The following is a 15,563-nucleotide window of genomic DNA, read 5'->3' on the forward strand; positions in this document are numbered from 1 at the left end:
TTACAGTTATGAAAGGCTCTGAGACTGTAAAGTAACCAGGTTTTAAAGATAACTGAGGTAGGATGAAAAGATGGCATCTGGGGATGTTGGTATCATGAAAGCATAGTCATCCTTTATGCTAGCTATGTAGAGCTAGCTATATAGAATATTACAACCAATTACAGCAAGTTATAAGTTTATCAATACCCTATAAAAAAAAGAGTTCACACACAAAAGGTAAGAGGACCAATGGCTCTTCGGTCCCATGAAAAAATTTAATTGTGGTCATTTTTACAGCTTCACTAGATGGTTCTCATGAACAATCTGCCAAAGAAGCCTCAGAGGAGGCAACGCAGTTAATGGTTTCAGACATTCACTCAGTACCCTGCTACAACATCAGTGTATAAGCTGTGTGTGTACATTGTGTGTGTGTGTGTGTGTGTGTGTGTGTGTGTGTGCGTGTGCGTGTGTGTGTGTATGTTGGAAATAGTTGCCTCAGTTATTATCGGAGTAATCCTGAAATTGGAGACAGTATTAGAGTTGGGCATGTCATTCAAAGACAGGATTATGGCTGTGTATTGACTACCGTCGCTTCCAATTAGACAAAACATTTCCTCAAAGCCTTGCAGATCACTTGGACTGACACTCTCCTTTTTGGACTTCTACCAGACAAAAGCCGAGCAGTTTAAACGAGATCTCTAGGTGATTTGGTGAATATGGCTTTGTCCTCCCTAACCTCTGCACTTCTCATTGCTTTATGCTTTTCCCTCTTTTTCATCCTCACCTTTGGCCCAAGCTTTTGCTTTCCCATGAATCCTTGTGTAATGGGTGTGGATATTAGCCCGGTCGACACAGTGTCGGGTGACAGTGCGGTCAGCGATGGACTGTGCAAGACTACAGGGCTGTCACTGTGGCCCCTCTAGATGCTGCTGATGGAGTCATTTGTTTTTGCACATTAATTTAATTCTGTCCCCAGACCAGGGTCAGACACCTGCTTTCCATTGCATTGCAGAAGTTAGAGTGGGGGGCAGCGGGGATAGAGTTGGAAGAGTTCTAAATGAGCCACCTGTTATTCCATCAAGACAAAAACACAAACCAAATATACTCTTAACAGTCTTTAAGATATATTATAATTATTTTCTGATAAATGAATACATTCTATAGACCTTTTTTTGGTTTCTTTAAATTATTGTTCACATGACAAAAAAGTTGTCCAGAATAATGTTCAATTAAATTATTTTATTAATATCTTGGAACTGGTTGGATTTTATTAATTTTATCTCACTGCCAATTCTAAAAGTGATCTCTGCTGGTGTAAGTCAGTAGAGCTTTTTCCCAAACACTGTAAAAGTCAGTTGATTGTTGGACCTGCTCACCCACGTGGAGCTTGACGTGCTGTGTGGGCTGGTTCAACGTTATAGTACACTGCCACCCTGTGCTCAACATGTCTTTACATCAGTACAATGTGACTGAAATAAGATCTTGTATCCATTTGTTCAGTGAATGACTGGTCATTACAACTGTTTGACAATCCTTAGTACATACATAATTCCCCCTGGAGTCACCCAGGCAGTAATGCAAGCCTGCGAGCTTACAATGATAGATGCAAAAGCACATAAAGATACGCATATAAACAAAGAGGATAAAAACAGTGTAAAGTCATGGAAAACACAGCAGCACACACTAAATCCAAACACACACTGGCTCAGCAGTCACATCTTTATCATGCAATGTCCTCATAACATATGGATTTCCAGATTGAAATGGAAAAGCCACTCATATGACAAAGTCATTTTGTAAAAAGCACTACATACCTACGTATATTGCATACTACGTATGCATATTTAGTGGTTGGATCTGTGCTTTGTTCAACCAGATACAACTACATATTACGACTTGTCAAAACCTTCTGTATGCAATCACTAAAGATAAGGCAGAGCACAGCGTGTGAGAAGCAAACAGTGTTTTTGTTGCGGCAAAGTATAACATGACAACATTAATGGGTCAAGTTTAACGTAAAACATCCCAAGGTATAGCTAACAGTGTAGATAAAGTATTTCCAGATTTCTTTGTTGCAATTAGTAGGCCTTTGTATGAGAGAAAATACAGATTTTGTTTACTTCAATCAACTGATAGTTTCACAGACAAGTAAACTGCGGTCAGCCAAGAGTTTTACTGAGTTAATCCCATTTCAAAATGCCCCACTGAAGCTATTCAGTCTAGACTTTACATTATGGGGGCCCTATAATCAGTTGCATCAGTGAATTGAGTATAGTTTCAAAGTCAATGGCATTGTAATTGAAATGTATTCAGCCCGCCTGTCTCTTTCTTCCCTGACATAAAGTAAATAGGAAACTAAAAGCTGATGTAAAGTGGTGACTATACTGCAATCAGCCCACTTGCTACTGGGGTGGACCCAATCAATGTGTGCCTGCCACCCAGATGTTGTCTCCATCTTAAGTCCAGCTTGTTTAAGAAAGCTGTCCTGGAAGCTCAGTTTGCAAACGAAAGCATCCGCTGGAAATTACCATTTAGAAGGTAATAAGGACCCGCTTTCTTCTGTGCCAGTTTAAATTGATGTGCTTTCACTCTAATATGATACGATCTTGAGTTGCATGAAATGGTTTCCCTTTTCTCCCTCCTTTCCTTGTGTCTCCATCCCCACACCCCTTTCTCCTTTCAACCCTCAAGGGGTAAATTGGAGTACATAATTGCTGCAATACCATGTGAGTCTAATTGATTACTGCTCCCTCTTAGCTATTGCCAGAAGATTGTGTGTCTGAACAAATCTTCAGTGACCACACAGTCATTTCAATTCAGTTCTTCTGTTTTTGTAAGAAGTCCTTTTAGCTTAGCCAAAGGCAGCAACAACACGGACCAAATGTCCAAAAAAAAGGTTAGAGTAAACTTAACACAATAAAGAGCACAATATCAAATGTATAACCTCATTTTTTAAAAATGCTTTTCAAATCCATTAAGGATTCAAAACCAAAAAGCAAAGAAGACTTAGATTTGGCATCTGTGGCTCATTGGTAGACTCAGTCATCTCTTAAATGGATTCCTGCTAGTGTATCCTCGGGCAAGACACTTAATCCTATATTGTTCCCGCTGCTTCATTGGTGGCATAGGTATGTGTATTAATGGATTAGCTTGTACTGATTGACACTGTAGACTCAACCATCAATATTTATTCACATATTTGTGTGAATAAGTAGGTGTGAGCTGTGTTTTAAAAACACACTTTGAGTTGCAGGGTTTGAAGCAAAGTCAACGATCTAACCTCTTTTTTTCTCAGTTTTACCCTTTGCATAAGAAACTCCACAAGTATCTGCCACCATCACAACCACCCAAAACAGAAAGTATATTTAGAAGAGCTATCATCCTCTTAACTGAATTTTAATTTATGTTAGAAAAAAACCCAAACGTAACAGCAAATAGTATGAGCTGATGAGTTTTCAACCAAACTTAGTTGCATTTAAGTCAGATTTGTTCTTGAACAGGCGGCAGCTGTGGCTCAGTTGGTAGAGTCAACATGCCCAATTCATGGTAAAGGGTTACGGTTAATAACTTGTTTTAACAAACTAAACAAGTTAACTTGCTTGCTGCTTTAACAGCTGTTTTTGCTCCTTTGTGGCTTTTTTTTCTATTAATATTTTTAGATAGGATGTTCATCTGGACTTGTCAAGGAAATATAGCTTACATGTCAAGGTCATTTTGACAAGAAATTAGACAAAGTTCCAAGATAAGTTAGGCATTAAATCTGGGCTACAAGAAATGTTTGTGTACACACAATGAAATGAAAGAAAAAGAAGAGTGTGTAAGAGTGCAGTACTGTAAGTGGTCTAGTGGAAATAGTACAAATAGTACAGTCACGCTGAAGAGATAAAATATGACAACCATTGCTGAGGTTAAAAAAAATCCATAAGCCAAATAGTCTAAATTGACACAGTGAGGAAACATTTACATGGAGATGGTGACAGTGGTAAAACCTTGTAAGAATTTACAAAAAAACAACCATGTTATTAGCTTGTTTTGGATCATGCCCCTATAGGTGAACCGGGGGTCAGGACAGACAGACACATCGAAAGTAAAGTCATGGAAAACACAGCTGCCTCTCTGTTGGCCAGTGGATGCCTCTTTGGACCATTAACTTTAATTACAAGCATAACTGTAGCTGCACAACCAAATGGCTTGGTAATGTTATGCTCAAAGTTTAACAATGTATGAGTGGATTTGTTTAAGAAGCCTTTTCAGTTGCAGTTTTACTTTTGAGCACTAGATGTGAGTGTTGCACAAGCTGTTCGCCTTGTTTCTTTCTTTCCCCTGCTGCTGCTGCTGCTGCTGCTGGAATTAGATTTGCACCTGATTAGACCAGCTTTGTATTGGACTAAATTTTCTTTTAGACACAGTGCTGTAGGCTTTTGTGCAAAAAAAAAAAATTGTAAAGCATTTCTATTAGTGTTCAAAAATGTGGAAAGGGGCTTGTTTATTATGGTTTCTCCAAGAACACTTAAATACATACTTTTAAAGTCAATCTATGCTCAAATACATTTGAGGTCTGTAAGAATAATATTACTTCTCCCATGGCTTCTCTTTAAGAAGACAGTAGTACCATATACCTAATTATATATTATTATATAAATTATGATAACACATAATCATTTATATGATTACATTTTATCATAATTATATATAATAATACCTAATTTCAAAAAGTGCAACCTACATGGCAAATATACTGATCATACATAATATCGAAACTGTACACTTCTAAGCAACATAACTCTTTTGTCCTCTTTATTGTAGCCAAAAAGACCTGTGGCTGTATTTACAAAACCTCCTCAATACTACGAGTTGCTCCTCGTCACAACATTTTCAGACTATTCTTAGAATCAGGACATTTTCTAAGAGTTTCCCTCAAAGTTCATAATAGATCCTTGTAAAGACGAAAGTTATTCACATAGTGTATTAGCCCTTAAAAGAGCTCCTATGGTGTAAAACTGTTAGGAGTAGTGTGGTGGACTTCTAACAGGCTTAAGAGTTTCTTAAGCTGAGAAGAATATAGAGAAATGTTCTTCAAACACTACATAAACTAACTACATTTGTGCAGACACTTCAAACCATCATTGACTTTTTTTAGTGCAAAGAGAGACTTGCATGTTGGGTTTTTCTCCTTGTGGGCCGCTCCACAGGTGCATCCAATCAGTAACTTTTTGCCCAAAATGTAATAAGTTGTTACATTATTATTCAGATGCAAATATTTTTCCTGCCCCATAATGTAATAACTGATGTAACAATAACACTTTGTTACATTTTTGGCAACATGTTACTAAGTTTTGGCCTCAGCACTTTGATCAGTTATTACATTTGGGGTTTTGTTACATTTCATTATAACATCATTGTTACATTACTTGCTCGAACATGCCCACTTGTGTAGCAGCCTCTGATTGTTAGCGCGTGAAGAGCCTTAATTAGTGATTGGATGCACCTGTGGAGCTGATCACATGTAGAAAAACTCAACATTCATGTCTCACTCTGACTGAAAACAGTCGTAGATGGATTAAAATGATTCAATAACATTCTTCATGGTGTTTGGGGGACATTTATCTCTATTTCTCATCAGCTTCAGAAACTCGTAAGTCTGTTAGAAGTCCTCCTCACTTCTCCCACACTTTGTGAATAACTTTTATCTCTACAAGGTTCTAATCCTAACTTTAAGGGGAAATTCTTAGAAAATGTCACAATTCTAAAAACCGTCTGAACATTTTCTTACTATGAGCTATGAACTGAGTTTTTAGGAGGCTTTGTGAATACAGGAATGTGATTTCAAACATTTAGTGGGCTTGTACGACTAACAAATTATCCCACAGATGCTGTTCATAATATATTACACATTGTCTGACTAGATTATGTGATTCACCTTTTTATCAACCTATTAAACAATCAGCTTCTGATAAATAAAATGTGTAATACCTAATGGGGTCAACCACGCCTCCTCACTTAGATAAAAGTTATTGTCTTTTCTTTGCTCAGTGTTGCACTGAGAATGTTCCTAAATTACCCCTATGCTAGGATTTTTTTAAACTAAGTTTAGAGCTCTCTGAGAGGATTATCTGGGCAAAGGAAGTTCTTAGAAAATGTCATGATTCTAAGAATTTTCTTAGAATGTTGTTACTCGAAGCAACTTTTAGTACTTTGGAGGCTTCGTGAATACGGCCCCTGGATTTTACTCCACTTTCCTGCCAGATAATTCCATCTTAAAGCCACAAAATAAAGCTCTGCGTACAGTGCTTCTTCATCGCCTCCTCCCTGAGCGAGCAATATGGAGGGAAGCAGGGGACCGGAGAGCCATACAGAGGCAGTAAAAAGACCCGTTGCATTTGAGTCAATGTGTCTGGACACACTTAGCTCATAATGAAGAGAACTATCTTTGTTTGAAGCCACTGAGTTTACATAATATAGAAGAGAGAGACATGCTACAGTATATTGGAGCAACGGGAGAGGGGGAGCAGTGTGGGAGTTAAGAATAGAAACAAGTGGAGGAACTGGAAAAGACCCAAGAGAGGCCTCTGAGGTGAAGAATGGGAAATAACAAAAGCAAGGGTGTTGCAGAGATTAAGGTAGAACAAGGTGAATCACTGCATCCCTCTTCTGCTGAAAAAGAACACTGTGTCTCATGATAGAGAAAACACTTCACAGAAAACCAACTTGCGTAATGCCAAAAAAGACTTCAATCTAAAATTGACAAAATTCACATCAAACAGTAGGAGGGATGTGGGAAGGCAGTAAGAGACTGTATTACTTCACTGCAAAAAAACACAAATCTTATCAGGTGAAGAATTCATTATTAACAAACAACAAACTTTTTCAAGACAAAAGACATTTAAGACACAAAAATTAAGTCACAATTTAAAGTCACAAGTAAATTTGACTTGGTAGTGTCTTGAAATGAGATGTACTTACTAATTTAGATAGTGTTTATTTTTCATTTATTGAAATAAGAGGCATAGACTTCGTCAGGTAAATTTGGCTCACGAGTGTAATAAGATATGTATGGCCAAGAATTAGACAAATGCACCTGCTAAGATTGGACGGGCTTGAATGTATTTGAAACAGCCCCATGAGTGGCCTGAATAAACCAAATTACACTCTAATTGATTCCAAGCTATCAATAATCCTTTATGAGTACAAGTTAGCCTGCTCTTAAGTTTAAGATACACCAGTAATTACTTGTCTTTAACTGTAAATAGCTTGTAAATAGTCTTGTTATAAATTTAATTTTGTGTAAATACTCATCAATACTGGTGCCTACATTACAACATTACTCCATATTTATATTTTCTAAATCCTAATGGCTGATTTCTTCCCCCAGGATCTGACTACTCTGACATCTCCCCCCTCCTACTGCTGTTGTGGAGTGTGCAGTGAGTGAATGCTGAAGCAAGCCAGAGAGAGCAAGAGAGTGAGTGAGAGAAAGAGAGAAAGAGAGAGATAGAGAAAGAGAGAGAGGCATGCCTTTATCACCCGAGCAGCCAAAATGATGATATAATATTGGGGAAGATAATATTCGTAAGGGTCAATTTAAGTGGTCAATGTCTTAAACATACTTTTTCTTATATTTTAAGAATGAAAGTAATGATTAATGTGTCAGCTCCAACGCTACACATTAACACAACGCTGGCCATTACACATGAACTGTTTACCGATTCATAGTTCAAGGTACCATAATCACACTTAACGTTTCTTTAATTTTGATAAAGGTATCCCGATGCGGATCCATGAATATTTGCAGCCCTACAATTTCCCACTTTTCATACTTTTCTACTAAATCTTTGGAAAAAGACTATAAGTGGACGTGGATAAGTTCAGGTCTTTCTCATCCACCTTTTCTCTTTTTGCACGCACTCATGTTTCCGCTGTCATTGTCAAGCTGTCAGTTTTGGGCTGTCAAAACCCGGTAATCAGCTGTATTCCTCTCCCATTTTCAGCCTATGTTCAGCTCCCCTTTTAAAAATGAATCTTTCTCTGCCTTAGTTCTTTCATGCTGATATTTCGTGCGCCCCTCCACCTCCCCATCACTACCATCTTCATCAGCAGATCATCTATCAATTCTTCATCCACTCAGTCTCATCAAGTCATTAGCTTGACCGCCACCGGACTTTGGACTCCATGGGGGGATTTATTCTAATGACGCTCAGAATTTTATTCTCCAAGCACATCAATCACCCCATTAAGTCCAAGCGCCAAATACTTTCTGTCAAGTCACATTTTCATATTATTCACTGTAATAAATACTTTTCTTAATATCACTTGTCTCTCCTGATTGAAGTCGGTGTATTCAGATTAGCAAAGCTTTCCGAGATGTAACGTTTAGATGTAACGTTTTTCTCTGTGTGCCCTGAATTGCCCCCTGGGGACAAATACATTTTTTTGAATTTAATTGAATTGAATTTAGTGATTCACTTGTGACCGTTTTTCTTCTAGCTCAACTATTAAAAAAAAACAAAAAAAAAACAACCAAAAAACATTAAATAAACAGGCCTTTAAAAGTAGAGTGTTTTGTTATTTGTTTTGCAATTAACTCCCATCTTTGCAATATTTTTGGTATTTTTTATATTTATCAAACCAGATAATTAACCCATCACAAGGTTGACCTGCCCAAGTCAGCAGCAGCACAAGTCCTCATAAATGTTACATGATTTAGAAAAGAGTTTATTGATGCTGACCAGTTTCAAGGGAGGACATAAATAAACTATTTTCATTAATAGACACATTAAACACATATTAATGTATTGTGTCAGTATAAAACTTGTGTTGGTATGTCTTTCAAACTATTTAAGATATTTTATGTCACTGAAGTAAATCCACCTTTCCTCTTCAGCCTTAAATATTGGTCAATTAGTAAGACACATTGTTGTGTATTTTGGTTTAATGCAACACATCTGAAATTGTCTTGTTACAAGATACAGTGGGACATTAACATTTTTAAGAATAGATACAGTTAGAGTTACTTTCAAACATAGTTAACCATAAAAGATAGAGCACTTACTAGAGTTAGACACCATCTAACACTTTGAACAATAACCGATTCCTGTCTTTTTCATCCAATGTTGCCAAAATGTGATCTACTGTATTAAGTACCTGTGTGATAACATGTTTCACTTATCCACAAAAATGCTTTTTTTCATATTGTGAGTGACACTTTAATTAACAGGTTATTGCACTGAGCTACATAGTGGCAAATGGTCAGACATCAGTTGCACATTAGATTTTTACCAGAGGTTTTCACAATCTGGACACTCATACACACATTTTGCACTCATGTCACATTGAATAATCATGTCCCCTGTTTTAATAGGTGTTGGCTGCTAAAGTGCTTAGTGTATCGACTCATTTAGACTGTGTTCACTCGGTGAACTTCGGCTCATGTTTGACAAGCTTGCCATGAGGGACTTAACTTTGTGTGCATAATAATTCCTTAGGTTGACAGAGGGTACCTCTTTTACCCCCTCATCGAAATCACAGCTTCTCATTGCGATTTCTAGCTGTTTTTGTCTTTTGTAAAAGAGAGAGAATTTATTGAAAATGAGTGTTATCGGAAGCACAACAACTAAGATCCCAGCAAGGATACACGCAGAGGCAGTGAGCTTGCCTGCTATGGACAATGGCACCACATCTCCGTACCCAACTGTGGTCATGCTGACTGTTGCCCACCACCAGCAAGCTGGGATCGTGGAGAGATCCTCACTGTCCTCTTTCTCCACCGTGTAGGCCACGACAGAGAAAAAGGAGACTCCTACAGCCAGGTAAAGAAGCAGCAGGCCCACTTCCTTGTAGCTGTTCCTTAGAGTTGCCCCGAGGGAGCGCAGCCCAGTCGAATGACGAGCCAGCTTCAGGATTCGGAAAATCCTCATTAACCTCAGCACTTGTGCAACTCGTCCCAGGTTGGCTAGTGCAGGGCTGCTTTCAACCACCAGGTTTATTATAAGCGTCAGGTAAAATGGAAGTATGGACACCAGGTCTATCACATTTAATGGATGCTCAAAGAAATGAAGAAGATCAGGTGCTACCACAAACCTGGCAACCAGCTCCACAGTGAACCAGCCAATGCCAAAGTGTTCCACAGTCTCAAAACGGGGGTCTTCTTTGAGTTGCCCTTCACTGTCCAACAGACTGAACTCAGTCATGCTGTTCATACACATAGTGGTGATAGAGCCAAGCACTACTAGGATGGAGAGGATGCTAATGATGCGGCTGGCCACAGAGTAACCAGGGTTATCCAGCATTAACCAAAAGCGCCTTCTTGTGCTCCCAAGCAGTTGTTTGTCAAACTTGGTTGCATCACTATAAAACTCCAAAAGTTCATCAAAAGATGAAGTGCTGCTTCCTTCATCACTCCTGTCATCCCAATGCTCTTGGTTCTGGTCCATTTTCTTATCATGGTAGGTGCTGCTGCAGCACGAATCAATGAAGAACTCGTTGATGCCCCAGTACTCGATCTCCTGGCTGAAGGAGAAGATGCACAACTCTGCCATGACATGCAGCCTCCCTGTGTTGTAAAAATTCAACACATATGGGAAGAGTGCTGGATTCCTGTCAAAGTAAAACTCTTTCTCTGTGTCGTCATAGTCATCGCACAGCTCCAGAATGGACTCTTTGGACTGACATTGAAGTAAACGTGCAAGCCTTGTATCAGGAAACCGAGAGAGGGTGTTTGACTGGAGACACTTCTTGAAGCCACCTACGTTGATGCGGATTGCAGAGTTGTCTTCCATGTGAGCTGTGCTGCACGGTGTCCCCAGGGCCTGACCTGTCATGACTGGGCGCATGAAAACACAGACAGAGAGAGACAAATGGAAAGAGACGGTGGACCCAAAACAGACACGCCACCTTTTAAGAAAAAAAGGAAAGAAAAGGACAATTCGAATAAAAGTATTATCAGAAGTGTGTAAATTGGTGATTCTCTGAGAACAGTGCATTTTGAGTCTTACCATTTAAAAAAACACCTCAAATAATTATATTTCTGCTAACTTAATTTATTTTTTGCTGTTGTGTATTTTTTTTATTTAAAAATCTTCCTACGTTGTTATGCTACAGTACCTTGCCTTGGCAAGTTCTGAGAAATAAATGGAACACCGCCTTCAAATCAAAAATGGGCATTAACACAATTGTATTGAACTCTTACACATTTTTGACTATCCAAAAATGTCTTTTTTTTACTGATTACTGGAGATTTTTTATTTTATTTTTCTGTTGTTTTTTTTTCTCACTCAATGTGAAATATATACACAAATGTACTGTCTGTCTGTCTGTCTGAATTTTGAAATGCACTGCTTCAGTGATGGAATCTGTATCTGTCTTCAATCAACATGTTTGTGTGTTCTGTGTGGGGGTTCACTGCTTCTTTATTCTAAAAACTATAGTTATTTAAACTCTAAAACTAGAGATTAAGACCCTAAACTCATTGAAGTAGAACTCTTCTCACACACTTGTAAAAAATGTTCTTCGACCATCTCATTTTCCCTAACTTTTTTGTTTTGTTTTAAAATTTATTTTTGGGCTTTTGTGTCTTTATTGGAGAGTGGATAGAGATGGAAATCAATAAGTGAGAGAGTGGGGAACGACATGTGGGAAAGTAGCCACAGGTTGGACTCGAGCATGGGCCACCTGCTTGGAGGACTACAGCCTCTGTACATGCCTCACATGCACAAACAACCAGCGACCCATTTTGTTTTACTTTGAAAACCAAAAGCTGACATACACCCATTAGATGCTGTCTAAGGTTTAATCAAAGAAAAAAACACAAGAAAGCCAGTTAATCCTCCATGTATAAAGGTTTGCTGCAGCTAAATTCTCTGGGCATGATCTCATTTAAACTGGACCCAGGTGAAGTGAAAAATTTTCCTGTGGCCTCATAACTTTAATTTGACTGTATATTTGGAATAGAAACGAGTACTGATATCTTTTGCTACCGGTAAAGCCCATACATTAACACTCCATCTAAATTACTGCAGGGCTTTCTATTCCAGCTGTAGACCAAACAGTGGACTAATCGCTTCACAAGAGCCTGCTGGCTGAGTCTGATAAAATAGTTTGGATTAAAAAATTGGAGCTTGCTTTTCTTGTACATTTTAGAAGCCTGCGTCTTGGTTTCATATCAAATTTACAAACAGTAGAAGGATGTCTGTCTGTGTAAACCCTGCATCTCAGTTTGTATGTTTGTTTGTGTGTGACACGAGGCTCAGCTGAGAGGAGACTGAAGTGTACAGAACATTTTAGTAAAATAATTTAAGTACAGAAGAAGATTGATAAGTGAAAAAAAAATCAGAAATCACCCTTTATACATCAGATCTGCTTCCGGAAAGTTGATAAAGAGATATCAAATATTTTTTTCTTTAACAACAGATGCCTCTTCAAACTGCAGAAGATTGTTCACAAGAGGCAGCTGTCCCTCTAACAGAGAAACAGTCTTGATAGCCTATGTTAATAATAAGCACTCTGTTGTATTTGATTTCAGTGAAATGATTGACTCATTTTAACACATCAGCAGTTAATGCGTGACAGAAAAGCTCCAAAGTAGAAGACACTTCTTAGAGGACTTTATAGACTATAACATATCAATAACCAAATCCACCATTCGGCTTGTTATTGTACAGTTGAATTACCAGAATCTGTGACAGTATGGAAGTGCATTACACATGGGTAACCTGCACATTTGTGATGGCCAAAATAATGTGAAGCAATCTGTACAGCTTTTGGAGTGAAATCTGCTGCCAAGTAGACGTCTTTGTCAGGAAGACCTTTCTATTTCAGCAAGATAATGCAGAACCACATTCTGCACGTATTAAAACAATATGGCTCCTTAGTAAGAGCCCAGGTGCTAAACTGACTTGCCTGCACTTCTATCACAAGTTAAACATTTTTGGGTATTATCACAAATCAAATTAGATAAAGAGATGTAAAACGTTGAACTGCATACTGAAATGGTCTTAAATGGTCTTAAATGGTCTTCTCTGTTCCCTCAACGCAACAGTTGATTAATGAAGAGGTGATGCAACAGAATGGTAAACATGAGTATTTCAAAGCGTTTTTGAAACATGTTCTTGCATCAACTTTAAAAGCGGCATAAACTTTTCCCCAAAAAAAACTATATTCTGTCTTAACATTTGTTTGCTTTCTTTGTGCTATATTTAATTAAACATTGGTTTTTTATATGTTTTCAAAGTGATCAATGGCTCAACTTCTTTTAAAACAGGCTTGTATTTGCCTGATTTATGTATTTCTTTGGCTTTTTTCACTTTCTCAAAAGGGTTGAAAGATTAAGCTTGATGATGATAAAGTTGACAAAACAATGACGTTCAGGTAACAAAAGATACTTAAACTTGTTCTACTTTCATTGAACAAGTTGCAGATGTGACAGGTACTACTGGTAACCATTATTTTATATCAAAATAATGGTATGGTGTGAGGGAGTTTAACACAAGGGTGACAGGTGTCGATGTTTCAATATGCTTTTTTTAAAAGAAAAAAATAGAATAGATAATTTAAGTGAGTGAGGACAAACAGCTTTATACTTTTGTTTATCACTTTATTTGTTCTTTATCACTTTCTTAACCCAACCTATTTTGTATTAATATTGTTTATAAAATCCGATTACATTGGATTCTAATACAAACACGTCTAGCTATTTATTTTGATGACTTTAGAAAATCTTTTGACTGTTTGTAAATTAAAACTTTAATTCTATTTTGGGGGACTCAAAGGTCACTGGTTTCACAGAATCACCTAATACCATTATTTCCCATTAAGAGACAATTGTTTTTATAGTAGCCTATAAAGTACACAGGAAAAGGGTAGGTTACTTACTTTAGCGATCAAGAACACTCTGTAATCAACTAAATAGATTGCATATTGCAGTCTGTGGCCAAGTTTCAACTCTTCATCACATGCAGAGACCTAGCTTCTCTCTGGAATCCATGCAGGTTTATCTCCGGAAGGTTTGAAGGAGGAAGCTTCCAAAAAGGAGCCGGCACGATGAAGAGGAGGAAGCTCAGCAAAATCGGCGCACTACGATACGCCTATTTCCTCCCTTCAGAAATAAAATGACGTTCCGTAAAATTATAAATTCACTCAAGACAGAAATAAAATGACGTTCCCCCTCCAATATGAGCTCCCCGAAGGCTTGTTGTAGCTGACACAACACTCCGCTTCCTACGGGTATTCTTCTTTATGTAGTTAGCCTACATGTAGGCTATTCGCTACATTTCTAACAGTAGCCTGCATTCTGGGAGCCAGAGGAAGTCTACTGCTTTGCGTCCTTTTGCTTATGCGAGGAAATTCCTTTGTCTTGCCCTCTTTCTCCTTTCTTTCTGTTGCTGCGCAGCAACACGTAGCTCTTCCTCTGCACCGCCCTCCTAAAGCATCACAGCGATAAAGAGAAGAGACACAGCTTCATGAGAAGAGGGGGTCACCCAGCCCATTTCAAGCACAATAACTGCATCAGGCGAAAACAAACTGCTCCAGCTTCCCTGTAGAATAACCTTTTAAATAGCCTACTTTAGAGCCATACGCTTCGTATGGACAACAGGTGGTAGGCTAAAAACTTATAGTCTATTGTTATATCCTTGACAGTGCCATTTAAATATGGACCTACAAATTGATAAGTAAGGGTCTCTCAGTAAAAAGCCTCTTATTATAATTGTAGCCTATTCTCCCCATCCATCAACAAAGGCGACTCCCATTAAGTCTGACACATGTGTTGCATGGTGCCCCCCGTTTTCATTCGACCTTCCCTGCAGGTTAAACATCTGAATTGAATTGAAGAACGTAACAAGGATGAAATAGCCTCGGGGTTTAAAAAAAGTTTCGGTTTCAATTCATTATAAAAAGCCGAATAAACCCCACCTTAAGAGGAGACTATGAAGCAATTATTTGCCCGACTGTGAAACTTAAGTAAGAAGAAATTAATACTGATAGCAGAACAGAAAATCAGCGCAGTATAAGAAGACTGTACATCTTGCTGCGAGGCTTCAGAGTGTGGAGGAGGCAAAAGTATCTGACGTTATACGTAGCCTACTTATCCTTGGCAGGCAGTCTTTTTCCGCTTTTTTTTGCTTTCTTTCCCACTCCCTCTCTGTTGTATGGGTCTCTTAACATGCTATATGGAACAACTTCTCCCTTTCTCTATTTAGGCTATAATCCATACATCACTTACATGCTGTTGCTTCAGTTTTCAGTTGAAGATTGTATTCGCTCCCCTCGCCATTTTAAAGCAATGTTAACTTATCACAATAATCATTTTAAAGCCTCTTATTAGAGCCTGGGAGGAGCGCTTTCCTTCCACAAATTCATAATTAGTTCAACGCAGTTCAGTAAGAGGAACTGCACCTGCTCACAGAGGTTGCCTTCACGTACGACTCGTGATGTCGAACATGAGAGTGTTTCGCCGAGAATGAATATGCTTTAACAAATGGATTCTTAAAAGATGGGTAGCCGAGGCTACTTCTCATGTCGATGGAGTCGATCAAGGTCTTTGTCATACAGGTTGAGGTTACTCATATTTTATAATAAAAACAATAGGTTAC

The 15,563-nt window shown here is 38.3% G+C and overlaps 1 protein-coding gene across 3 annotated transcripts; it reads right to left on the minus strand.

The window, feature by feature from the left end:
* Nucleotides 1-8,788: 8,788 nt before the first annotated feature.
* On the minus strand, nucleotides 8,789-15,359 carry kcns2 (potassium voltage-gated channel modifier subfamily S member 2). Of its 3 annotated transcripts, none has more exons than XM_079345141.1 (2): nucleotides 15,194-15,359; nucleotides 8,789-10,798 (listed from the first exon to the last, which is right to left on the minus strand). In XM_079345141.1, exon 2 carries the CDS (start codon nucleotides 10,794-10,796, stop codon nucleotides 9,357-9,359), a length of 1,440 nt encoding a protein of 479 aa, XP_079201267.1. In that variant the 5' UTR covers nucleotides 10,797-10,798; nucleotides 15,194-15,359; the 3' UTR covers nucleotides 8,789-9,356. The 3 variants fall into 3 exon arrangements, 2 of the variants coding, with proteins under 2 accessions (XP_079201267.1, XP_079201266.1); XM_079345140.1 differs by lacking the exon at nucleotides 15,194-15,359 and adding an exon at nucleotides 13,846-13,863 and having other exon boundaries at nucleotides 8,789-10,869; XR_013779180.1 differs by lacking the exon at nucleotides 8,789-10,798 and adding an exon at nucleotides 13,145-14,068.
* Nucleotides 15,360-15,563: the final 204 nt, after the last annotated feature.

This window comes from Symphodus melops (genome assembly GCF_947650265.1).
Source record: "Symphodus melops genome assembly, chromosome: 5".
NCBI lineage: Eukaryota > Metazoa > Chordata > Actinopteri > Labriformes > Labridae > Symphodus > Symphodus melops.